Source organism: Atractosteus spatula, chromosome 8 (genome assembly GCF_055471065.1).
Source record: "Atractosteus spatula isolate fAtrSpa1 chromosome 8, fAtrSpa1.hap1, whole genome shotgun sequence".
In the NCBI taxonomy this organism is placed as follows: Eukaryota; Metazoa; Chordata; class Actinopteri; order Semionotiformes; family Lepisosteidae; genus Atractosteus; species Atractosteus spatula.
Genome location: NC_142713.1, coordinates 20,851,983 through 20,879,461, shown reverse-complemented (window position 1 = coordinate 20,879,461; position 27,479 = coordinate 20,851,983). Strand labels below are relative to the sequence as shown.

Below are 27,479 nucleotides of genomic sequence, written 5' to 3'. Positions count from 1 at the left end.
GGACTTCTTTTTCTTGAGAACATTTTTCCAGTAGTCTTTTGGCTCATCAGGGTTCTATTTGGTGAACTGGAGATAAGCAAGTTTTTAAGCTTTTTAGAGAGCAATGGTTTCTCCCTGGCTTTTCCTGTTTTTTTATTTTTTTCAGGGATGAACACTGACATAAGTCTCAGAAAAACAGGCGTAGAGATCATTAGATGTTACTTTAGGCTTCTTGTGACTCCCTGGATGATTTCCCAGGTTGCTCTGTGAAGGTCTTGGCAGGATGTCTAGTCCTGGATTTTGTCATCATGGTCTTGATATTTTCCATTTGTAAGTTATAGTACCTGTCTCACAGGTGATGTATAGTTTAGAAATGTTTTTGTAACACTTGCTAGACAGATGAGCATCAATTACTCTTTTCCTGAGGTCCTCCGAAATCTCTTTAGATCATGAAGTGTTTTCACTTACCTGTATGGTGAAAATCAAAGCTTTTGACCATCATATGGGACAGGGATACCCATTTACTCATTACCAATTATTTCACATGATTCTGATTAACCCCTTAGTTTATGACAAATAAACTAGTTATTTTTATATTTATTTTTTTTACATACATTTATTTTTAATTATTATTTTTTTCCTTTATATGGCATGTCTCAAAATTTGAATGAATTTGGTTTTACTGAATCAAAGGTATCATGGTAAGGAATTGTAATTCCAATATTTAAATTGGAGTTTTAAAAACATTTTCTCAGCACTGTTTAGTAACATGTTAAGTACAGTGAAAAATACCAAGGTTGCTCAAAGCCTGTGGGAGTAGCTGGCAAAAGTTGTTAAATCAGGAAATAAATTTATAAACTAAAATGAGACATGTTCTCACAAGTCTCGAACTCTCTGTCACAGAAAGCCACAAATGTATTCTTCTGACATTGTAGCCATTTTCATCTCTTGCTGGGCACTCAGGGAATGCATACTTGAAGAGCACTTAAAGATCTATTCAGCCCACCAAACCTAATCTGCAGCAGTCAGGCAAATCTGCAGTTTAATTACGTTCCTCACTGAGCAAAACAAAAGATGAGAAGTCAAGCATGGAGCTGCTGCCATTGAGGAGCTGCATGGTGTCCAAAAAGAGCTTTTTGAAAAGCTTGTACTTGTGTCAGCAGCCTTCTGACACTTCAGTCAGCCAAAGAGCATTATCTAATCACTGACCTGTCTTCATTATATATGCTGGAAGCAGAGAAGATTCATTCAGATTCTGGATAAACTTTTTAAGAAGTTAATGGGGTAAAAAAAATCCTAAGTCAAAATGAAAACAAATTGATTTGCTTTTTTTATAGCTGCTGAATTTTCCAAATTTAACAATTTCAAATAGACACTATAATAGAAACAATTTCTATTTTTAATATGAGTGGATTCATTAAATGTTTTAAACACTATGAATAATTTTAGGTGCCAAACAAGAAAATGATAGAAACTTTTACAGAAAAATGTTCTAAATGAACCTGATTTAAAGTTTAAAAATAAAAAAATATAGAGTTTTGGAAACAATACATGGCATGTCATGTTTTAGCCAACACAAGTTTAAAATGATACAAGCTTTCTATAGATTTTGTTGCTATTATTACCCTCAATAAGATAAACATACAGATTAGAAAATGGTATTACTGAGCTGTTCATTAGGATAACATTTACATTTACTCATGACATAAAAGTTTCATCTGGAAGGCATTTTAAAATAAAACTCTTTGAGAGCAACAGTGCTTAGACAACTTCTGTAACAGATGCTAGGTCAAAGGGGTAGTCTGTTTACGATAGCAGCTACAGACATCTGGATTAAACTGCCATTGGATTATGACACCATGGAGAAACCTACATTTTCAGAAACATAGAAATGTCAACATGAAGCATTAACAGCCTGCAAACTTTCATGTGTCCTTCATTAAGGGCAAACACTGCACAATCAATCAAAACTTTGCACTCCAGGATAGACTAAGAAGGGCTGAATAAACGTTCTTATACCAATTCATAACTTTTCAGTAAATTTCTTTAATTTCTTAATACCTAAGCAAAAAAAGAATCAGTCACACATGGTAAGAACCTTTGTCTTCATGTTTTCCAGTCTCAGCTCCTCTGCAATTTCTATTTTTAGAAATGTGGCTAACACATTCAAAGTCCCAGGGGAAATAAATGATCAGCCTATCCATGACAAACTTACCAATTAAAAGAGAAGCAGTCTGCAGCTTTGGGTCATAGGGACTTTTTCCACGGCCATTCTCAAAATGGGATGTTTCCAGTCTGAAGATAGTATCCTAGTTATAAAATCAATAGTAAGAAATCTTACATGAAAGGAAATACATTATTAAAATTCAGTTTTCAATATTTTTGTAGATTTTTATCATTAGGGTGGACATGTCTCACCATAATGAAATCTATTTAATTGAATATTTTTAACTTTTTTAATAATCATGCTTGTCACTTAATATATTACATGGAATTTTTGTATTCAGAGAAGTATTATTAAATATAATATAATGAATAAATAGAATTAATATAACAACCCTATTATTTTGACAACATTAAATGTTTGGGTACAGGTACGTGTAATATACATTCTTTAACCATTACAGGGAGTTTTCAAAATGTTTCTTATTGAAGTTTTGAGCAATTATATCCCAAATAACTGTAAATGCAGTAATTTGTCATTTCTAATCATTAATGTTTTGTAAAAAAAAATCTAATTGCATTTTTACACAAATTAAAAGATCATGGCACAGTAAACTATTTTTGATTTTCTACTTCACTGTTTGATCCAAATCATTTAAGATTTAAATCTTTAAGTCATTAGTATCAGCAAAAAACACCCATTTGTCACACTTGAACAGTATATTGCATTTTGTGAAATAAAAATGTAACCCATTGAGCATGCATGGAATGAAGTAGTTGGTTTCTTACTTTTCATAAATTAAGAACTATTAAATCGAGACAGTACATCTCAGGATTGATTAATTCAGTGAAATCTTAATTATAAAATTATTGTGTATCAAGTGTTGTGAAAATGGCAATTTCACCTGCACTGATTAATGAAGGCAGTAGTAAGGGTAAGTCAATCACTTAGGAGACATTGAATTCAATCAACAGTATTGAACCTTCTTCTCCAGGGATGGAAGCACACTTCTCCAAAAGCATTGACAATTAAAATAATTTGACCGAGCAACACACTGTTGTCAAGTGTAATCTATCAAATTGTTCTTCAACCCTATGAAGAAAATTGATCTTTACAAAAAGATAACAGGCTGAGGGCAGTGCAGCACAGAACACATTCATTTTGTATGTAGAAACTGCCTCAGAGTTTCATATACACCTACCAGTAAATTGGCATTATAGATGGAAAAGTGAAAAATTACTTCACTAATCGAATTAAAGGGGGAGTTTGGGAGGCCCGGATTGTTCAACTCCAAGTTGAATTGAACCAGAACACCAGATAAACATTTAAGGCAGAAAGGTCTTCAGTGTATTAAGCATAAATTGATGAAGAAGATACAGACTTTCAAAGTACTACAGTAGTTTAAGATATGAAAAAGCAAAATAAAGCAGATTCCATGCTAATGTCAGCTGTAAAGGTGGTATAAAACAATCTCTAATGTATTACAAAACAGCTGTTGCAGTGGGCAGTAATAAGCACCCAGTGGTTTTGGGCTATTTTATAAAATCAAAATTCTTTTTTACACTTTTTACAAGCAGCCAATTGCATAAGAACAGTTACGAATGAAATGAGGTCATTTAAAAACATTTAATGTTTTTCAGTAGCTAATTTAATCCAAAGATTTCATCCAGTTATGTTAACTGACCTATAAATATTGATCTATAACATTGCCCTGTTTTGTCAGTCTTTTTAGTGTGACCGACAGTTTAATGAAGAACAAAATAAAACTAAAATGCACACTGTTCACTTGTGACTTACAGTATATACTGTATTTACGTATCTTCTATTTCTTTGGAGTAAGTTCTCTAAGGCCACCTATAAATCATATTTTTTATAATATTACATTATCGGGGTGGCACAGTGGCACAGTGATTAGCATTGTTGCCTTGCAACGCTGGGGCCCTGGGTTAGCTTCTTGGGGTGCTGTCTGCTTGGAGTTTGCATGTTCATGTGGGTTTCTGCCAGGTGCTCTAGATGCCTCCCTTAGTCCAAAGAAATACTGGAAGGTGGATTGCCTTCTGGAAAAATGGCCCTGGTGTGAGTGTTTGTGTCTGTCTATGCCATGTAATGGACAGAATTCCTATCCAGGATGTATCCCGCCTTGCACTCATGACCCTGTTTTGGATAAAGTGATTAAAAAATGGGTGATTTGAGGGATTACATAATAATAATTAAACATAATAACTCTGGTCTTTTTATTGTTTACAATAGGTTTTTTAGGATGAATATTCGGAATGTCCCAAAACTGGACATCAATAGTTTTTACATTTCCCAGTTACTTTGCTGTGTTAAATATATTTTGACGTTCAGTAAATAATTGGATATTCTGTAATAAATATGATTAAATTAATCAAAGACTACAGCCTACATACCCCTTGTTAGATAGAATACTAAATGAAAGAAACATTTATATTTCAATAGATTAACTTGGAGTAGAATTCACAATTTTTGTTCCAGATAAATGCAGTACCAAGTAAGCTATGTGTGATCATTTCTGTGAATATGAATCCCATTTCGGCAATGGACTGGTGTGCCATCCAGAGCATAGTATGCCCCTGTGAAAGGCTTTGGGTTACTGTGACCCTTACTACTTAGTGTACTGTATAACCAATTTTCTGAAAACTGATGGATGAATATCATTCATATGAGTAGCTATATTGTATACTGTATGTCAGGTGTTTTGTACTGTATTTCTCCACATGATTCTGATAAATGTAGTTTTAACTTGCTAACTCAAAAGTATTAAAAACATTTGAGTGTAAGAGCACAATAATAATGCAGTTCCCCATGGAGACCCTTCTATTTCCCTCATACTGCTTACCACATTGTAAGTCACCTTTTTTCTGTTAAAAATGCTCATTTTACCACATACAGTAAATCTCAAAGGCGCTATATAAAACAAAGTTGATTATTATTATTATGTATTATTTCTGCTTACCCTGGAGCATTGACTTGTGTACCTCATTACTGTCTTAATGTATTTCACTACATCCAAAGACTATGAATACAGGGTAAAATACAAAAAAATAAGTTGTAATTAGTAATTAATTAGATACTAACTACAATACATATATAGATTTTTGTAAACTGAATCTACCGTAATGGTTTTCTCCTCTACAGGCGATAATAAAACATATTTTTTTCTTCCTTGATTTTGATATAATAGACAACTATCTAAAAGGTACAATTCCAATGTAATCTAGGAAGTGAAACAAGTTAAAATGTACATCATATGACAAACACTCACTTCTCCAATATCTATATTTTTACCATTATACATACCATAATTAACATACATTTTAGATAGATAAGTGCTGTGAATATATATATTTCAAACTAAGATACATTTACAAATGACCTACTGTATGTTTTCCTAGTTATTTTTATTCTAGTTAATAAAGAGTCATCAGGCTATATACAGCCATAGCCTAGTTCTCAGAAAGTGACTCCACAAGTAATACAAGTAATGACTCCAACAGTAATACAGTAAAAAAACTTAACATTAATTGATTACTGGAATATTATTATCAGAAGAGTAGTGACCAGCTGTTAGAGGTACAAATTGCCATAGGAGTGAATTCTAGTGAGTAAAACAAGTTACAGGGACCAATTATTACACACTAATTGTTGTTGAAATGTACTGTCTTGGGAACAAGTTGTCCGATTTAGATGTATTGTCATGGGGATGATTTGTCATGGGAGTGAATTGTCATGGGGACAAATTGTCTGGGACAAATCGCCATGAGGGAAACTGACAGGGAAAAAGTAAAGTGGTATGTAGCTGAAAAGTAAAGTGTGTAAAGGTGGAGGCCAAAAAATATTCATATGAGCATTTGTGAATCCAAGTATAATTACAATGCAGTTGTGTCAAGTGATTCATTGTGAAAAAAGAGCAACAGTCCTTTTTTATAACTCTGTAAGCTTATGACTTAATTTAAATACCAAACAAGCTAGAAGGGCAGGGCTGAATGACCTACTCTCGTTTGAAACTGTTATTGTGTTCTTAGTTTAAGTCTAAATTTCCAACCAAAGCCAAAGACAATCCCCCCTAGAACTATTTTTTTTTTCTCCTATTCACTATTTTATTTCAGAAAACTATTTTGGCTTTTAACATTATCCACATTTGTGTTAAGGCAAAAGTGAAAAGCAATTTCATTTCTAAGATGTCAAAGGGGAAAACGTGGCATGATTTATTATCCTGCCTGTTAGCCTTTCAGTAATCTTTGAATTTTAGAAATGATTCAGTTTAATCATAGTAAGTATTTTTCAATGTATAAAGTTTCACTAAAAGTATACATCATGATATTACTGTGCTGCATTAATATTTTATTTTTGTGTTATATTGTAATATTAAATTTTATGTTTAAAAAATCAAAGTTTTGAAAGTGGTCAAAACGGGAGGACTTAGGGGACTTTCCTCATGCCTGATTAAGAGACAATATTCAGTGTTTTAGCAACTCTATAGCTTGTTATGGGTTGTATTTACATAAATGTTAATAATAATAATTCCTTATATAGCGCTTTTCTGGACACTCCACTCAAAGCGCTTTACAGGTAATGGGGACTCCCCTCCACCACTACCAATGTGCAGCATCCACCTGGATGATGCCATGGCAGCCATAATGTTCCAGTATGCTCACAACACATCAGCTATCAGTGTGGAGGAGAGTGATGAAGCCAATTCATAGGTGGAGATTATTAGGAAGCCATGATTGGTCAAGGCCAATGAGAAATTTTACCAGGACACCGGGATAGAACCCCAACTCTTTCTGAGAAATGCCCTGGGATTTTTAATGACCACAGAGAGTCAGAACCTCGGTTTTACATCTCATACACAGGATGGCGCCTTTTTACAGTATAGTGTTCCCGTCACTATACTGGGTCATTAGGACTCACACAGACCACAGGATGAGCACCACCTACTGGCCCCACTAACACCTCTTCCAGCAGCAAACTTAGCTTTCCCAGGAGGTCTCCCATCCAGGTACTGGCTAGGCTCACAACTGCTTATCTTCATTGGATTGCCAGATGTGAGTTGCAGGGTGATATGGCTGCTGACTGTGGTCGTTTAAATCTGTGTAGTTTAACAATGTTAAAAATGTTGTAGTTTAAATCTGAAATTTCAGACTAGTTAGCTCTTAACACAATGTTTTGAGAACCTTTTATTTATTTATGGTATTATCTTGATAATCTTGTTCCGTAAAGACTGCATTCATAATTAGCTAGACATTTTTTTAAAAGATATTCACACTACCTAGCACCTGTTATACATTCTGAATAAGTTAAGAGAAGGTAAATGTTTATTGAAGAATATAATGTGAATAGACATCAGAATAAATATAAAGGTAGGAAATGGGTTTTATTCCAAACAAAAAAAGAATAGGATGGAGAAATTCTTCAGTGGGAATTCTGTCCTCTATTTATACAGCAAAATAGACAATATGGTTGGAGTATACAGAGCATATGGAAAAACAAAACCTCCCTGTTTGCATTCCAAAGAAATGACACTGCGTGCAGTTTAATCCTGTATCTGAAACACTCATAAATAACTTGGGAAATAATTAAAAAGCTGAAAAAAACTATTTCAAAACATTATTTCAACAATGAAAGGATAAAAATAATAAAAATATCCAAATAGGAATTTTATTTTTTTAAACAGAAATGTCCGTATAATTAATATTCATTTACTTAGTCTGTATGTAAAACAAATTCATACAACAAATAAAGATTCACAATTTTTTCAGTATTTTGAACTCAATTTACACTTAAATAATCTGGTCTGACTATAATCTGTACATCATGGACATTTTCAGATCAGAATACAATAATCAGAATTTGTAATAATCTTATAGTATAATACTCATATAGAATTTTTAGCTGCAAGTTCATCTAGTCATCTTACAAAGTAAAATTTTGATCACTGGCACCATCAGCTATCTGTATGCAGTACATTTGAATCACAGATGACATCTCATATGTTAAAGTAGAAACAGTCTCATGCTTATAGGATGTTTAAAGGTAAAATCCAAATTAAAAGGTATTTTATCATCGTAAAAATAATAATTAGAAAAATCAAAAATTACCAAAGTTCATTCAATAAAGACTAATGTCTCTTTCTCACAGTACAAAAAATTCTAAGTGATTTTCCTAACTCATAGAGTATGTCTGTGTGTCCAATTCTATTTTCGAACCATGTCTAACTTTGAAAAAAATGCATTTGTGGAAATGTGACATCTTAAAGTGGTTGAACAGGACAGCTGGAAAATATCCCATCTCTCTCAGCCTCATATGTTACTTTCATGTCAATTTGCAGTTCACACAATGTCCAAACAAAGACATCCAAACAATGAAGACCCTATTTATGTCTGAATGGATTTCTGCCTCCCATGCATTTTGTTGTTTGCAGACATTAGGAAATGAAAGATTTTAATATAGCAATTGTCGGTATCATAAATAATGCTATCATTGTCCTGTGGTGCAGTGATTGCCAACTTACTAGGCTTCGTAGAGTTTGATCTGTAAGTATAATTAAAGGGAATAGAGTGCACAAGGTATGATTTATTTCCTCTATTTTGATGCTTTATCTTGTTGCAGTGTACTTTAATTGAACCTGTGCTATTTTTGGACAAAAGCTTGTACTAAATTATACATAATTATGCTAATCTACTTATTCATTTCAATATAAAACAATAACAATGTAAAAATGGGTATACTACTGTATATGAGCACATTTGTTACAGGGAAAAAAAATCTAAAGGCTTGAGTATGTTTTCAGATACTGTGCTGTGTGCATTCAGTGAACCTTTTGTCAATATCCAACAAAACAAATGAGAACAGTCTTTACACATCCTGCTGATTCAGCTCTTCAGAAGTGCTTGTAATGTCAAATGAGAGTAGTGATACAGAGATAAGCCAAAAGACATGACTTAGTGGATGATGTTGTAGACAAAATGTAGGACCTGTAACAGTACTGGATTATAGTTTTCTATTTTATAAGCATTGAGCTCACAATTACAAAGGAAGAAGCCAAATGTTAGCATTTTTAATGAATATATTGAAGTTCTGAACATCAAAATGTTTAATGGGAAAACATTGTATGTGTGTTTGTACTATATACAGTATACTGTATTTAATGTAACACACACTTGTAATAAAGGTCCAATCAATCTGCTTTCATGTAAAATACTTAATTTACACTTTAAAACTAAAAATGACTGTTATACACATCTGTTCCTCTTGTTATTAAATTATTCTTTGCCAATGTTATTTAAACCGGCAAGACATGAATCAACCAAAAATGTTAACAATGAACTTAAAAGAAAATAATTACCTCAGGACGTCTTCCAACTTCAAGGTAGGCACAAATAGGATGAAAGGCCCCAGTTCCACAAACATACAGATGTGTTTGGTTAAAGGTTTGAAGCACTTTGATGAAATTGGAACATTCTTTCTATTGGGAAAGATAATAGTGCAACAATAGGATTTAATCAGTAACATGTTCAATTTTCTTTCTCTTGTGGTACTACTGTATATTTGTGGTTAGAAAAACCTTGGTCTTTGGTAACCATAAGCTTCACGATCTTGCTTTCAGTTTATAAATTTTAAATTGATTCTTCCCAACTGAATTGTTTCCACCTGTTTTATGTATTCTCTCAAAGGCTGGATGTAGTGGAGGCCCTCTAACAAAAATTTAATAGCATTCCTAAAAAATCATAGAGACCCAGCAGGATGTTTTAGGAGAGCATCTATGGAGGAAATCTTTCCCATATGATACAGTACATACAGGTGGACATATCTGAAACACATTACTACTCCAGACTATACAAATGTAAATTGGAGAAAGCCATGCCATTTTAACTAATCAAGCCACGAAATGTGTTTACTTCTTGAACTGAACACTCAAATAAAGTAATGTAGAATTTGTATCAATACAAATACATTGAATTATATTGGATTAAAACATTTATTTATACCTTTCTACTTTTTTTACATTTTCACCTTTCAGAATTTTTCTCCAAAGAGAAAGCCATGTATAATTATCCTGTTAATGGACAAAAAGTTTATTCATTTTAAGAAAATCACCTTTAAAGATAGAAATAAACGTGCTTTCAAAAGTCAATAAACTATGAAGGCCTGTTCATTTTGAAATAAATCACAAGCAAATTTCAAACATAGTAAATTACAAGCTCTAACAAGAAACCTTCACAGAAACCTACACCATTAATATTGGAACTTATATTTTTAGAAATATTTTAGAAACCAATCCAAAAATATTTTATTTGTTAATGCTCATATTGTGATAAGTATCTCTTTCATTACAACACATTACATTCTGAGTGACATTGTAGATCTGTTCTTCTAATAATGTCAGCAACAATAATCTTTGTGATTCATTTGTAACTGAGAGTGAGAAGACTGTTTTTCAGAAGTAATTATTTTAATACTGGGAATTTGAGATAATCCTAAAAAGTGAGTTGTGTTTGTCCTAAAAACATATGTACACCACATTTTTTATTTATATTTAAAGATATCATATCTTTTTTCTGCAGGCCACTTCCTGAATAATAAACATTCACAAGAGCTTCTTTAGCAAAGGTCATATCAGTGAGCATTTCATATTCCAAAGCACAAATCCACAAAGATTAATGCAGACCTTTTCAGAATTGTTAAAACAATAAAGAACATCCATCTGTGTAAACATCTGTTCAAAAGGGAAAGCAAACTTGTGTCTCTTGTATTTTGTATGTCATACAGAAATATGATCTCTTTTTAAGCACACATGAATATGAAATGTCACTGGATAGTTGTCAATGAAACTACATCAGCAATTACATGGTTGATATTTTTATTATTCCAGAAAGTTAATTTTCCTGAAGGGCACTGTTACAAGAGTATTCTTAATTAGAATATTTCAGCTGGTTTGATCATTCTACTTCCATAGATTTAACACAGTCTTTAAATGGTCTTTAAATGATTTAATTACAGTCTTTAAACAACTTTAAATGGTTTCTGCAGGGCCACTGAACACAAGAAAAATCAAAATGTTAAAAATCTGCAGGAAACATAAAAGAACTCTGCAAGATCTCAATGATTCCTTGAAAAAGATCTGACAGCTTTATTTTCAAGTATATCTTGATTAAGGATCAAGAATTTTATTTTATTAATAAAGGACACTACTGGTAAGGTATGTTATACTGTATATTCAGGTGAGTGGCTTGTTGTCTTTCTACAACACAGCTGTGGAGTCCTAGTTGTCTAGAACAGTACATAGAGTCTTAGGCTTTTTTGTTTCGTCAATGTGTATAGTTACCTAAAGCTGAAGGAGTGTGATCTTTGAGGAATTGTGCGAAGAGGAATCAGTCTAATAAGTGACCAATGCGATCCTTTTTAATTAAATATTTGATTCTTAGAAAACAATGTGTTATATTACAGTATATACTGTATAGTAAACATATTCCAAATTTTAAAAACTCAATCAATTCAAATTACTTATCAAACAAATTTACAAATACAGTATTAAGAATTTGTTTTCATAGATTCAATTTCAGTTTGCCAGGCATAAAGTAAGTAAACTGTAAATTGTGTTGTAGTATAAAATATAACTGTTCTGGATATTAATGTCATACCCCACAGCAAGGAACAAATCTTTTAGCTTGGTGGTTTTAGTCTTGATCTTCACAGATCTGTGTTCTAAGGTATGACTATATACTATATAAAAACATAAAGGTTGTATTGATTTATTCAATATTATTATGTTTTACTTCATATTCCTCATGGTAGCTGAGTATAGTGGTGCTAGATAAGTTAATTAACTGAAAATATCAGGAATCAAATAGACAGATCCAAAAAACAGTTGCTGCATCTGTATTCCTGCCCCCACACATAAAAAGTCAAGTTAAAACTAATTCCTGTTTCAATTTTACATCAATATAGTGTACCTAACAATTTATTTTCACTTACATTTCCTGTCAATAAACAACATCTAATACATAAACATAGTAAGCATTGGAATCATAAACACCAATGGGAAAAAAGGATCACAATTAAAATGACTATGATGCAGAACTGTACCTTAAAGAGGTAGATATGAAAAATTAAAAAAAAATTACTTAACTTGGGTTTAGATACAAAAATAAATATACTACAGACTTGAAGCCTTACATATAATTTATTGTAAAGTGGTAGAATTACTCTTACAGGAAGTAAGGTTTAAGTTACAGATTGTTTGGAATGCTACAGGCATTATTTTATGGATATAACTTTTAAAAAAAGCTAATCATGCCATTTAGTAAAATTGCACTTTCCCCACTGGATTAGCAAATGTTAACCAATCACACTTGATCATTATCCAAGAAGATTACAGATTTCAACTTATTTCAGCTCCATTGTCCTCAGACTCAGCTTAGTAGGAAATATAACAATAAAAAGATAGCTAAGCTGCAGCACCCTTTGTTATCTCGCTCTGCTGCAGAGCCTTCAGTCTTTTATTTTTTGACAAGACAGATACTCAGTAATTCCATTTAGTATCAATAGGCTGAAAAATGACATTGTTCCAGCTCAGTAACAAATAGCTTTAGTCAGCCTCTCCTTTCATTAGCAAATCTCTGTCCAGACAGAAAACCTGTTTAAAGAGATCACCTGACATTCATGTGTTTGAAAAAAAAATACAGTAGTTCAAACAAAACCTACTCAAAGTCAATAGAGCTAGATAGTTTCCATATGAACCCATCTAGGCAAAAGCTCTGTTATTACAATTTCGTATTTCATTGAATTGCCCAGGGCAATATCTTGTTGAAATTTATCAGTGTGTGTAATCTGTATATATTCATATGCTGATGTTTAATCTAGAGATTTCGTGCCATTTCATTTATCATTTTACTGAGCGACATTTTGAAGTTGACAGGCTCTTTGCATTATTATTATTTTTAGAGCATCTTTTGCCAGCATGGGTGTACTGTATGTGTTCCAAGTGCACTAGAACTGACAAGAAGTCAGAAATCAAGTCCAAAAAATATAATCATTCTTCTGTGTTACTGCTTAGGGTATTTGACTCAGCTGCAAGCAGCTATATTTTAAGTACTATTATAAGCCCATATTTAAATGAAAATAAGCCATGTGTGTAACAGTGGTGGAGCAATAGCTGGTGCAATTGTATGGAACATTCCCATTCATTTGGGAAGTGAATCGCTAGCCTTTGTCTAAGCGTAACAATTTCAAGTTCCACTCCACTCTTAGAAAGTGAAAAAAACATTGAAAGAAGAGAGCTCCAATCCCAGACAATTGCCTATAGTCCATCTTTCCATTTTTGCACCATCATGTCTATGCATGTCCATGTAAAGGATGAAGAAATAATTTTACATGATTTGAAATAATAATATTGTGGAATAATATTAAATGAAAGTGTTCAAATATTCTTATTTTGGGGAAATTCTGGAAGAAATTTATTTGTTAAGAATGAGCATCACACTTTTCCTGTCCAAATTTCTCTGAATACAAGTACTGTATAATTAGCAGTGCATTTTAATTACAACTATATATATATCACACAGAATATATAAGCTTTGCTTTCTTAAACTAAACGTGTCCTTTATTTGATTACATTTTATTATGTCAGCACTGGTTTTAAGGTTGTCTTATGATCGTTGCTCACATTTTAAGTGATCCACAAAGTCATTCTCAACAGTCAGGGCTTCTTCATATTCCATATACAGTATATACATACACTGTACAGTACTGTACAGTATATGCTTAGGACTTTTATAAATGCTGTTCTGCAGATAGATCTTTTTCTCTTTTAAGATGTATTTTAATGCAATGGTTTCAATCATAATATTACATGATGTGTAGAATTGGGGCAGAGTGGTGGCTCTGTGGCTAAGGATCTGTGCCTATGGCTCAAAGGTTGCTAGTTCAAATCCTGCAGCTGGCAGAGGAATCCTACTCCCTTGAGCAAGGCCCTTAACCCAAACTGCTCCAGGGGCGCTGTACAATGGCTGACCCTGTGCTCTGACTCCAAGGTTCTCTCTCTCTGTGTGTGTCATGGAGAGCAAGTTGGGGTATGTGAAAAAGACAAATTCCTAATGCAAGAAATTGAATATGGCTAATAAAGTGATCTTTATTAGTTTTTTAGTTACAGAATCTCAAATAAAGCATAGGAAAAGTATTAAATAACATTAAATAACAGTGAAGGAACTGGCTGTGGAGCCTTCTTCGGGTCTTCGAGTGTGAAGAAGAAGGCACCTCAGCCAAAAAGTTGTGTTTTCTTTCTTCTCTTTTCAGCATGGAATAAACCTATTACTTGTTCCTTTGCAGTCTACGCATGCTGACGTAGCTACCCACTTTAAATAACAGTATAGTTATTTAATGTGTTGGTTTTAGCCCTTTATGTCGCCTATTTAGCCTTCAGGGAATGTAAATTAAAGACAAAATAAAAGACAGGGATTATGTAAGGTTTATCTTAACTTAAGTCTTTTGAACCATATATATTAATCCTCAGCATATGCTCAACTTGTTTAATAATAAAACATCAGTCTTTAAAACCTGCCCATGGTCAAAAAAGAGCAGACAGGCTCAACAATCCGTGTTTAATCCTCTTGGCACAAACTTTTGCTTACATCATGAGTAATTCACTATCCATAGTCTGTGTTAGATCATGATGTTCCGGAAGGTCTATTGTTAAGTGTATTCCAAAAACAGCTGAAAAATCTTTTACCTCTATAGATTTACCCCTTCATTATAAACACAAGAAAATCATTTTCTATAAGCTTCTGCTATTGTCTTTGCTAAAGTAGTTGCATGCTTTACAAGTTAATCTTGTGAATAAAGGCTGGATAAATCCATTGAATTATTAAAATAGCAGAACAAATGTTAAGTGCACAAAGCAAAAATGTCTACTACGTCTTTCCTATTCTTCAGTTAGATGATACTTACACTAAATATGTAATAACTATTAATTAAAACTAAGAATTCACAGTACACTAAGTGGTGTATTCCAGCATCATTTCACAATTTAATTTCTTCAGTTATTGTGAATACTATTCTTCCATTTATAATACTGCGGGTTCCGTTTAATAGTACTGTACATACTAAGTCATATTGCAACTGTAAAAGTGTATTTATTATTTATTAACATGTTTTAATGGAAAATTAGTGTTTTAAAAAAATACAACATAAGAGCAAATTATTATATGATCTGCATATAATTTAAGATTTGCCAATCATTCTCTTTTCTGCTATAGTGGTTTCTATTTAAAACAAATATTCTATTTTAAAATGCTGTGCTATTTAAGATACAAATTTAACAGTATATGCAGTATAATGAAGAACTCCATCTGCCTGTTAAGGTTTTTTTTTAAATTTACATCCACAGATGACAATTATGAAACAGACTTAAGAGTTTCTAGCAGGTATCCCATTAGCAATACCCCTGTTTCCATCACTATGTGTAATTATGATTAGATAAAAGACCAGAAGTGCTCTATGTAAAAGCATACATAACAAGAGACACGAGAAAATGGCTTGCTTGAAAAATAGTGCAATTTGAAGCTGAAGTACTGTATTTTTTTACTTTCACTTTTATTTTTGCAAATGGAAAACCAAAAACTATTTTTTTACCTCTTACAACTATTGTTTACTTTTCTTAATAGAATGATCTGAAATGGTATTCTAACTCTCTATAATTCTGTAATTAAATATGGTACAGTACATAAAGCAAAAGACAGAATGTCTCTCAACATTCTATCAACATTTTAACTTTTTTGTGTTTAGAAAACAAATGAAACACACCAGTAAAGCCATGCTCATATTGATATAACGCTGTTTGGGCCTCTCTGACCTTTTAGATGCCACAATGAAACAATTTAAGAAAATAAGCTCTCATTCAAGACAAACGCAAGATGAGAGAAAGTGGTGTTTATTGATGTAAAGTGAAAAAGACATAATGGTATCATGTGTAAACATGTTTAAGAGAATCTGCATGTGGTATGACTGTATGAGTGATCAGTATCTAATAAAGTATGTCCACCATTAACCCACATACAAGACTCTTATAGACTGATAGAGAGTTTAGGACATACTACAGCATCACATGACGTCAATTCACACTCCTCCATTCAATTGTTAAAACAGCTGTTAAAATGCCAGTGTTATTTGTTGGTAGTTGTTTGTTGGTAGTTGACATTCCTTCTATCTAACTCAATTTACAGATGACAAACTGGGTAAACATTTAATGAAATACGGTGTCCCAATCTATAGTATGTGAGTGATCCCCAATTTAAATAGAAAGTCTTAAGAGATTCTTACTTCAAGGTACTGTATTGCATATTATCATGTTCAGAGATTAAGCAATTATGTATGTTCACCATTGTCTTGGTGGAAAATCGGTCTGAAAATGCTGTCATCATAACACTGTTCAGTGACATTTTCATTAAAACAAGAAAGGATTAATGTTACACTAACAACCTTATTCTCCAACTTGGACAAATGAGGAACAGGGTTGGGAGTCCTGAGAACAATGTTTATTGCATATTTTGGTGTGAAAACTGCACCAAAGTGAGTTGTATCTGAAGGCTGCTGCATTTGGGTAGTCTAGCTATTATGTTTGTGGGTCTTCTTTGTGCAAACAAAGCTAACAAATTTCCCAGAGATTTCCCCTCCTTCTTTTACTGACCTGTGGCATCACTACATCAGGAAATTACAGATGGTACACCTACTGCCTATGTGTCTTTGCACATACAATCTTACAAGCACACATTTCTGACCATCCAGGGTAACACATTATTTTTCTTCCTCAGAAGGTAAAAAGGAGAACATATGAGATGTAATGTTTTGTACAAACATATCACAACCTTTGATAATATACTCAAACAGTTACAGTTGTATATTTAATAATTGGTGTTGCATATACAGTATACAGTATATAATGTCCCATTATACACTTAGGCCCAGGTAAATTTTGATGTAAGAATTTTTAGAATCCTATTCTCTCTAATATATTAATGTCACCATCACATGTCAGTTAAACAAAAAGCTTTGACAGTGTCTTTATAATATTTTTGATAATATAACAAGTTATTAATTATTACTGACAAAATTTCACATGAACACTGACACAGTGAATCAGTGTAAGCCCCATGGTTATAAAGAAGACTAATTATCTCAGACTTTAATGAGTCATGATTAAAAGAATTGTTGTTGTGTTTTTCAGTCTATGAAGTGAATAGTAAATAAAAGTGGAGTGTTGTTTTTGGTTGACCTTCACATTATGATTGGAAAATTGGTTTTATTTTTTGCTTTATTTAATTGGATAAAAAATGGTGACAGTTTTAAGAATGCAAATAAATAAATCTAGTTTATCAGACACTACTGTACTGTATTTTGTTTTAGTTTTCCTGTCATTTAAGTGATTATTTAAAAATATATTTTTAAGTAACTTGTTTACATAAAGTTCTCATTTTTTGCGTGTGTGTTGAACATTTTTTAAAGTAAAAGTCTTTTTATAATCCATTTGTTGTATATTTGTAGGTTCAATTAAGATTAACAGTTCAAATAAATGCAATTTTAGGCATTATTAATTTCATAGATATCTTCAGGTAATCTGACTGAAGTGTTGTTGGCCTAGTGCATATTTTGACATGCTCTGCTTGTTATATATAAAAAGAAATTCTTAGAACTTTAGAAGGCAGCCATATGAGTTTGACACATTTAAATTAAACTTCTCCTAGTTTACTAGACCAGAAACATCCCTCTATTCCAGAGAAATAAGGTATCTATGAAGAAATTGAATGTGAGAATGTAATGCCATCTCTTTCCATTATCAATGACTGGTACAGGTAACAATGCAGTAGATTTAAAATTATGCAAACCTTCATCTTTGACAACTCATCCCTTTATATTTAAAACAAGCATACTTGCAAGATTTGGATGACTAGAAGTGATACCCCGTGTTATCCCAAAATTAATAACACCTGCACCGAAATAAAGTTAGGTTAATTTTTAATTGTCCAAACAGCAATTCAAAAAGGAATTTCAATGCATTTAAATGATATTTAGTGCTATTTACTTACCAAAATATCTTTTCCTGCCCACTTGCATTCATCTCTCCTTGTGGGAGAAGCAGGCCATGCAATCTAAAAGTGACCAGAAAATTATCATAAGGGTAATTGTCTTTAACATCTCTTACATTACAATCATGTTCCATAAATAACAGTAACAGTAATTTGCTTGCAAAACTACTTTTATAAGTATAACTTTCATTGTGACAGAATATCTAACCAACATTTGAATAGATCAGAAATCCTGCCATTTAATGTTGAATTAACCGTTGATGCTTATTTCACAAAACATTCTGTCCTATGTTCATCCACATTCAAAATCGGAAATAAAAAAAACAATTAGTTATGTTGATTTGTATCTAAAACATTTTTTCTACTTCTTTTTCTTTCCTGGAAAAAAACAACAGCAAGATATCTGCTTTTCTCAGCAACTATGTTCATATGCACATTTTACACATTAAGGCATTCATACCATTTTGCTTAAGTTAATATTAAAATGTACTGAGAATTGACTTCAGTAAAAGAAAACATTGCAGAATCTGAAAGTAGCCCAAGTACTCTTTCAGTTAAGCAAAACCCACAAGTATTACATTATCATTTTTCCTTTTCATTTCAAATATCGACTTTATTTTGACACAAAGATATTTTTTCAGACATCAGCCTTGAGGAATTTGTGCCTAGCATTTTATAGTTTTTTTTTACCTTATTTATCAGATAAGATATCTATAAACCTATTTCAGGTACCTAAAGATTATTAATGTATTTTTAGCAAATTCCACAAAAGTAAAGAAATGTAAGCAATGTCGCCCACCCAAAAAAATTCTGTACAGAAAAGTCTGCATAGAAAAATGTACACTGTTATAATTATAGACACAGACCTGTTTATCCACATAAAGTATCATAGACACATTACATTACATTACATTACAAGAGCTGCCTTATTTGGATTTAGTCTGACACCACAGAAAACTATGGTCTATATATGGGCTTTTCCACTTAAGCAACTGTACAACTCTGAAATTTATCCAGACAGAATTCACTAAAAACTCAGAGTATACAAAACATATTTTGAAATATTCTAATTATACAGTATGTACAACATAATGGCAAAAAAAACAAGATTCCATGACTAAACCCTTCGGAATGGTTATAAATCATTACTTTTTTTGGTGGTGGATGAGTAGAATAGCTAAAAGTTCCAGTGCATCCTGGGGTTACCAAAACTGATACCAACAAATTCCAAAAATACCAAAACTGATACCTAAAAAAACTGATAAGTCTAAGAAATGACTTTACCTAACCTAAGGTAACCTTGTTAGATTTTTGGTTGTTAAGTCTTTAAATTTCCAAAGAAAAGTGTGCTGCCCAAGACATTTTGATAATTGAGTTGATCAATTATTTCTGCAGCTTTCATACAGTACTGTAGTACAACATTTGTTATTTATCCTGCTTCTGCTGGAAGAGCAGCTCAAGAGCATCATCAGAATCAAATCTATAATAAACACATCTGTACTATGGTACCTGTTGGAATGACTATCACCTGCAATGAAAACACAGTCATTATTACAAATAAAATGTATTATATTATTATTCGGCACACACAAAGAAGGCTTCTCAGCTAAATTTTTTTTCTTTTCCTCTGTTTTCAGCATGGAATAAACCTTTATTTGTTCCATATTATTATTATGATTATGGTTAATATTTACCTGCAGTAAGAATATTTGGTATTTAAAACTGAATTATTATGCCTAAATAATACATAACTTTATAGAACATTTTAATGAAAAAATCTCAGCATTTAAAAAGCATCACTTTATATAACAGTATATTTTGCAACACATATGAAATAGGGAGGCTTTATGTTTTGTGTGTTGCTTTTAATAGTTCTTTATATTACAGATTTATAGTGGATCATATAGTAAGTTTATTGTATTTCTATTTCCTGTTGTGATGCAATTTTCATCTTTTTCGTTGTGTATTAGGGAATCACTTTGCCTTTACATCCCCAACTTTGTTTGAATCTGCTGTTGGTTAGTAAGATCTTCCCAAACATTATTGAACAGGAGAAACCCCATTAATATTTTGACATCTCTAGCACAGGATTTAATCAACAAATTATCTTATTTTAAAGGTAGGAAATGATGAAGCAAAACTAATCTCTCTAAGTAGATTAAACCCCTTGAAAACCAATACTTTACAATAACTACTGTATACTGATTCATTGGACATGTTTTATTTGAAAGTCACTAGCTTCTGAAGCTATTGCTGCTGTATCACAGGTTTAACAAATAAAACATATCTTTTAGTGGCTTAAAAGAACTATCTAAAAACAATTTAGAGTTCAAATAAACAGTATGATGAAGATAAAGGTAATTATATAATGGAGATCATTGAGGGGCTCATCTGAGGAGTGAGTCTGAGAGTAAACAAAGGGTAGCATAACAGAAAAAGCTAATGGAGTATGGAAAAAAAAACTAAAATGAAACATACAGTATTCTTCAGTATTCTGTCTACAGTTTATTGTTCATTACCCAGGCGTATGATGCACATCATACATGGGTGGTCCATCTTTAGATTTTCATGCCAACTTCACTTTTAAAAATTAATAGGATACATTACTGTGGACACTTAGTCCCTGACTGTGCATGTTATAGTAGTCTGCAAAAAATGTTTTTCTTCAAAGCTAGCTGTAGCAGATATTTGAAATATGTAATTATTTTATTTTATCTTCATCATATTTATTATTGATTTTATTTGGACTAAAACACATATGGAGGGCACTGTGGTTCAGCAGTTAGCACTTACTGCCATGCAATGCTGGAGCCCTGGGCTCATTTCCTGGGGTGCTATTTGTGTGGAGTTTCTACTTTCTCCCCTTGTTTGTGTGGGTCTCCTCTGGGTGCTCTAATTTCCTCCCACATTTTCCTCCCCCGCATTTTCAGACCAGCTTCATTATTAAATATCAATAGGAAATGTTACTGTGGACACTTAGTCCGTGACTATGCATGTTATAGTAATGGGAAAAATGGCTCATTTGAGAGTTCGTGTGTACTGTATGTGTCTGCATTTGCCCTGTGATTGACTGGCATCCTATCCAGTGTGTAACCTGCCTTGCTCTTGTTGCTTGCCAGGATAGGCTCCGGTTCCCCTAAGGCCCTGTATTGTATAAAGTACTTAGAAGATGGATGAGTAAAACCAAGACCTTTTAGCTGCTTGTTTATGATGTCATATTATCTGAACAGCATTCAGGTAAGGTTTGCAGCAAACCGAAATGTATTCCAGAAATTTACTGAGTGCAAGGTGAGACTACACCTTGGATACCAATAGGGATACCTAACACAGGGTAAACACACCAAGTAACCAAGCAAGCCTGTCTTTGGAAAGTGGTAGGAAACAAAAGGATGCAAAGCAAACTCACACAAACAGAAAAAGCAGAAAGCCTACACAGAATGTGCCCCAAGAGCTGTGCAATAGTAACAGCTATTCCATCGTGGTGCCCAAATACAAACATTAGTGCAACTACTTCTGGTAAGGGTCTCAGAAGCAAAAGGCACAAGGTGGAATTACGTACAGGATGAAAAGCCAATCCATTGCTTGGCACAGGCACACACAGTTTAGAGATACAAACTAGCCTGCTTATCGTTGGAAGGTTGGAGGAATCCAGAGCTGGTGAAAACCCACACAAGCATATGGATTCCACATAAAAGACAGCCAAGTATGGAAACAAACTTAGGACCCAAGTTATGAACCAGTAGCATTTACTACGCTGCAATGCCACACTGAATAGAAACAGTATACTATATACTAGATAATTTAATCACAGACTAGAAACATGTAATACAATATTTTTCTCAAAAGTCATGTATGACTTAAAAATACAAATGGCACACATGGTATCTCAGCACCTAATTAATTCGTGAAGAAAGAAAAAGCTTAAAGAAAATGACATTATTTTCAAATACTCCCCCTTTCCACGTTTCACTATGCCTGTCATTCCTAAAGCAATCAAGGTTACCTTTAAATAGTCCTTGTTAATGTTGACAAGATTAAAGGAAAATATATGGTCCTTGGCTCCCACCAATAGTCTCCCCTTTTCCTCATCCAACAGGAAAGTGTGATAACTGGAGCTGTTAGCCAGGCCATTAAAGGTAATTAGGTTGTTGGACTCCAACATTTCTGAAAAAGAAATAAAGAATATCATATGTCAACAGAAAAGTACAATTTGAAAATTACATCTGAAAGAATGTAGTAATAAATAAGTGTTGCATATCAGTATATCATTTTGATGTCAAGGCGCCATTTCTGTGCTGCTTTCCACTTAATGCCTGTAGTGCATGTAAAGATCCCAGCTGTTCCTACATGTTTTTCATTAGGAGGTGCATGTAGCATTTAATGGCACCCTTTCGGAGGAAATAACCAACACCAGAAATGTAAACATTACACCCACTGCAATGCTCTCTACCAGTTCATGAGAAAATATGACATTTCACTGTAAATTAGATGTTTAGCAATGTGTGGATGAAAGTGTATAAGTCTATATGTTTGTGATAATTTTGTTGATTATTACTGCACTGAAGACATCATAAAGGTCCTACCTGTACATATTCACAATAATTTTCTAAAATTATATATCTATTATACAGTATATCTATAAGCCCATTGTTGGTGTATCATGCTATCTAAATTATATATTGTCCATACTGTATATACTGCACAAACTTTTTATTGGTACTGCATGTATAATACTGTATGTTATCTGTTAAAACATTACATTCAAATAAGAAAGGTCAACCAACAAGCTCAAAAAACAATAATTCAAAAATGCAATATGCCTGCATTTTCTTAAAACTACTTTTTTTCATTATATTCTCTGATTTAGCTCAAATATGACAAGTACAAAATTCCTGAAAAATGTCATTTTGGTTTTCTTTCACCACACAAAGCACTTTCATTAATCTACAATAAATTGCTGTTTATCTCATATCTTGATGGATGAAGATCAGTACTGTATGTCTGCCTGCTTCAACGACTTACCTCTCCTTATTTTAATATTCATGTTGAATAGTGAAAATCACATTAAGCATTATTCAAAACACTGGATATATAGTATCTGTCCTTTCTCTTGATAAATGGGTGTATTATCTTTTCTGTTTTTAAGGCATTGCTTTCTGTCCAAAATATCACAGGAAGCTGTCAAGCATATCATGAAACATTTTATCAATTGAAGCACAGCTTGATTTAAATTTATTCAAGCATTTAATGAGCAAATTCATCAACTAACTCAGTTTATTAAACCAGTGTTTCATGCTGAAACATTAATTTAATAAATTCTAAGCAAATGGAGCAAAGTGTTTGTGACATAACCTTTTTAAACAAATGTATTCATAAAATGTTAGCTCTACCCGATACTTTTTCATAGTAACATAGTGAAAAATAAACAGTAAAAACTGATGCCATATTTAATTTATAAAATTTCCATCCAGTATGTATTGTGATAAATATGAAAAGGCACCACTCTAAACACCACAGGGGAGACAGCTTTTTAAATCAAGCAGCACACTCATCTTTTGCTTTTGAGTCTCTCCTCTGAATGTTTAATAGCTGAAGGGACTGTACTGCAGGATCTAGAAACATTTCTTAATGTGCCAGTCAGTGCTGCTTTTTAATGTAAAACTGCCTTTTTACAGTCTAAAGGCACAGACAAGAGTATAATTTGTTAGAGGCTCAGCATTCTTAATGTAGCCTACTGTATACTGTAGCATTAATCATGTTTATGATAGTATTTTTCTCAACCATTTGCAGATTACCATATGATTTTATAAATACACCCAGCAAGCTGAAAATTTTGAAAAGGAAATGGTCTCTCTGTACTCAACTGTTATTTACTTGAAAATGAATGTTGCTTTAGAAGGCAAAAATATAGTTGAGGGATAATATACTGCATATACTGTATGTACATTCTAGATTAAATAATATCCCCCCAGTTTTCTTTGTTTTTTAAAATATTTTTAAACTGTAAAAGGCTACATTCTGTTTCACAACACAAAGACAACTGGCAGCATATGAATTGAACAGTTGGTCTACTGATTCTACAAGGATTACACAGTTAGAAAAGGTTACACTATATCTTGCTTAGAGTGAACAATCCTGATCAATCCACTGAACTTGTTGTACAGATTCATCAAGGATAGTTGTTTTCCTTTACCTGTCAGATAAAAGATACATGTTTCTGTATGGTAGATAACTATTGTATGTGGGAATATAGGCAGCAGAAGCACAGGTGAGAGTGGATTATTAAACTCTGAAGCGCCTCAGGCAGGCACTTGGCTTTATTTTGACTTGATGGACTGCAATTGAAGCAGTCAGTCATACTTGCCTGCGTGCCCTTTTTGTACTCCAGGCACTCCAGGTGCTCAACCTCACAAAACAGGCATTCAAGCCAGCCACAACACAGCTGGTAAAGACAGGGTGCTGGAGGTGGTCTTTAATTAATTGGGCCAAGAGTTGTGTGGGTGGCTCAGTAGATTTAAAATCAACTTTTATTTATTTAATACCATATACATGTAAGCGAATATGGTAAAGTGGCATTTTAGACTGAAGTGATTGACTTGTGACTGACATAAAAAAGTCAGGCAAAATTTCAGTGCAATTGCAAAATTAAGCTATTATTAATGCATTTATACCTCGTTTTATATCATTAACAGTATTTTATATTTAACCTTTTCATACATTTACTAGTCTAGTTGTAGTCAACTTCAAGCTACCTCATTATTGCACAATAAGTGATGTTAAGCATACAGGTAATTGCATAAGGACAGACTGTAACTGAAGTTTTCATCCTGTTTCTTAAATGGGTATTATTAAGTGGGTATTCCCACCCTCCACCATTAACCCAAAATACAAACATTATCATTGGTCATGGAAATTTCAACATCCAGCAAATGTCTGCTTGTACCCCATCAAACCACCACTGTTAATACTACTCAAACAAAATTACTCAGAACAAAATCAATCCAGACAGGGTGCTTGCTGTGAAGGTAGCCCCCACTCCATTTGTAATTGTACACCTTTTTAAGAGGTGTTAAGTGGGTTTACATTAAACAAAACTTAAATTTAATTTTCAAGTAAACATTTGGTTTAATGTAGTGTTCAAATTTCAAGTCTAACTTTAATTTTGTAATTGATCGAGGACTGTTGATTTAAAGTAAATTTATTATGTTACTACTCACACAAACTATCCCAAGTTCCTAAGTGTTGTATAACAGTACATTTGTCATTTTTAGTTTTAATATGCATCACATGACTTTAGAGAGTTTTACCAGTACTTTTATAAATATATAAGAATATAATGATGTCAAGTCCTATGTCATTTATTGATTTTACAAATGACAAACATCTAATAAACTATTAATGTGAAAAGCAAACAATTATCTCAAATTACATTACTTTCAATCTTTATTGTAATTGTAATTTTTCAGCTTTAAAGGTATTTTACTATGGCATCACTGATGTCATCTAACTTCAATAGTTATTGTAACATTTTTTTTTAATTTGACATTTAATTTAATATTTCAAATTAAAATATATGATTAAGAATAGCTTCTGTCACAAAGAATTTAATTCACAGTTTGTTATGTGCTTATTTCTTTTTTTACCACATGATGGCGGAGAAAAGAGTTAAAGTTAAAAGGAGCAAAAATCTTATTAAGACATGAAAAAATTAGATTAGTTCCTTTCTTCCTATGTCCATAAAAGTTAACAGTACTGTACTGTATGTTCTCTTAGGTCAAATTATGTTATGGTAATTGTAGTTATTTCTGTATTTACTCCTATAAAAATAAAAAGTACCCCGTTTAAAACATTCTGTAAAGCATTTAAAAATATTTTAAGAATAAAATTATTTTGTCGCCATTGGATGAGCCATTAAAAAAATCAGCAGTTTGAAATTTCATTGTCTTGTAGAATAATATACTGTATGTAGGAAAGCAGAAGTAAGGGGGAAAGTAGGTGAAAACAGTCTTCTTTAAATACTGATTAAATAACACTTTAACTTGTTTTAACTTGTTTCTGTGCTCAAAACCTTTCTTCTTTGTACTGATCACTTCTTTACTATTCCCAAATGGTGTATTCTCCTAAAGAAAAGCAGAGAGTTTATCTTATCAATTATCTTAACACTATCACCTTGCATTACTTTTCACAGTTGCTCTATCAATCTCAGCTTTCACCCCAGCACTGCTGCTTATCTTGACATGTGCCAATCAAGTTAAACTCACTGTACAGTGAGGAGGAAATAAAAATTGATTTATCTATTCAATGACAAAGTAACTCTGCTACTAAAATGGTTTTGGTCTCTTACTTATCAGATGACCTCGTAATGACCTGTGATCCTTGAGAAGATCTTATTTAAGAGAACTGTTCCTTCAAGTGTACCTTAATTCTTATTTAGATAACATTCAATGGAATAAATGGACTATGTGTATATTATTTAAAAACTGAGAAACAGTTTAGAAGTTATTTAATTAATAATCTTTAACAAGTGTCTGTTATAAATGGTAATACATGGTAATTTATTTAACATCTTAAATACAATTTTATTTTCTTGAGGCACTTGTGTTCACTTTCCATCAAACTGTTTCAGCTTTTGTCATTTAATTCATTTCCTTGTACCAAAATGATTCATAAGTATAAGGTTCTCCTAATATAAAAATTGTGCATAGGTACTTTAGCTAGCCCCGGATAAGCAATTAATAAGATATAAAAATTGTGAAGTATTTTAAGGGCCAAATTGACAATATGTTGTCTAAATATCAGCAGGAACATTTACTGCACATAATGAATACTGTGACATAGGCTCGGTTATATTGACAGTGGGATCATGTTCTCCATATTCCATTAAAAAATGAAATATATCACTGTAAATGAATCTTGAAATTGTATGTCGATGTTAGAATTATCCCGTTTGGATATCTTTGTATCCAAAATCATTGTTTTTATTATTTTTTTTTGCAGATCTGACCTTCACAGACCTAAAGAAATAAACTGAAAAATATATATTTAAGAACTAAAAAGCAGAACAATTAGCAAGAGGGATACAGTTTAAATTCCTTCTGCTTTTTGTTTAAAAAAACAAAAAGACCCCCTAAAATCAATTGGCAGAAAATGTAATAACACTGAACTTTCTGAGCAACTGCTGCCATTGGCTGGAATAACAGAATTATATCCTCGATAAAAAAAGAACAATAATT

General features: G+C 32.5%; 1 protein-coding gene across 1 annotated transcript in view; it reads right to left on the bottom strand.

Annotated features, from left to right (window-relative positions):
• The window catches only part of sema3ab (sema domain, immunoglobulin domain (Ig), short basic domain, secreted, (semaphorin) 3Ab), a 75,578-nt gene that overhangs the window by 24,920 nt on the left and 23,179 nt on the right, over positions 1–27,479 (bottom strand). Inside the window, exons 2-5 of the mRNA XM_088923765.1 lie at positions 22,250–22,410; positions 18,247–18,309; positions 9,513–9,632; positions 2,195–2,288 (exon numbers count right to left, since the gene is read on the bottom strand). Coding sequence (XP_088779891.1) covers positions 2,195–2,288; positions 9,513–9,632; positions 18,247–18,309; positions 22,250–22,410 — 438 coding nt within the window. The remainder of the gene's footprint in view (positions 1–2,194; positions 2,289–9,512; positions 9,633–18,246; positions 18,310–22,249; positions 22,411–27,479) is intronic.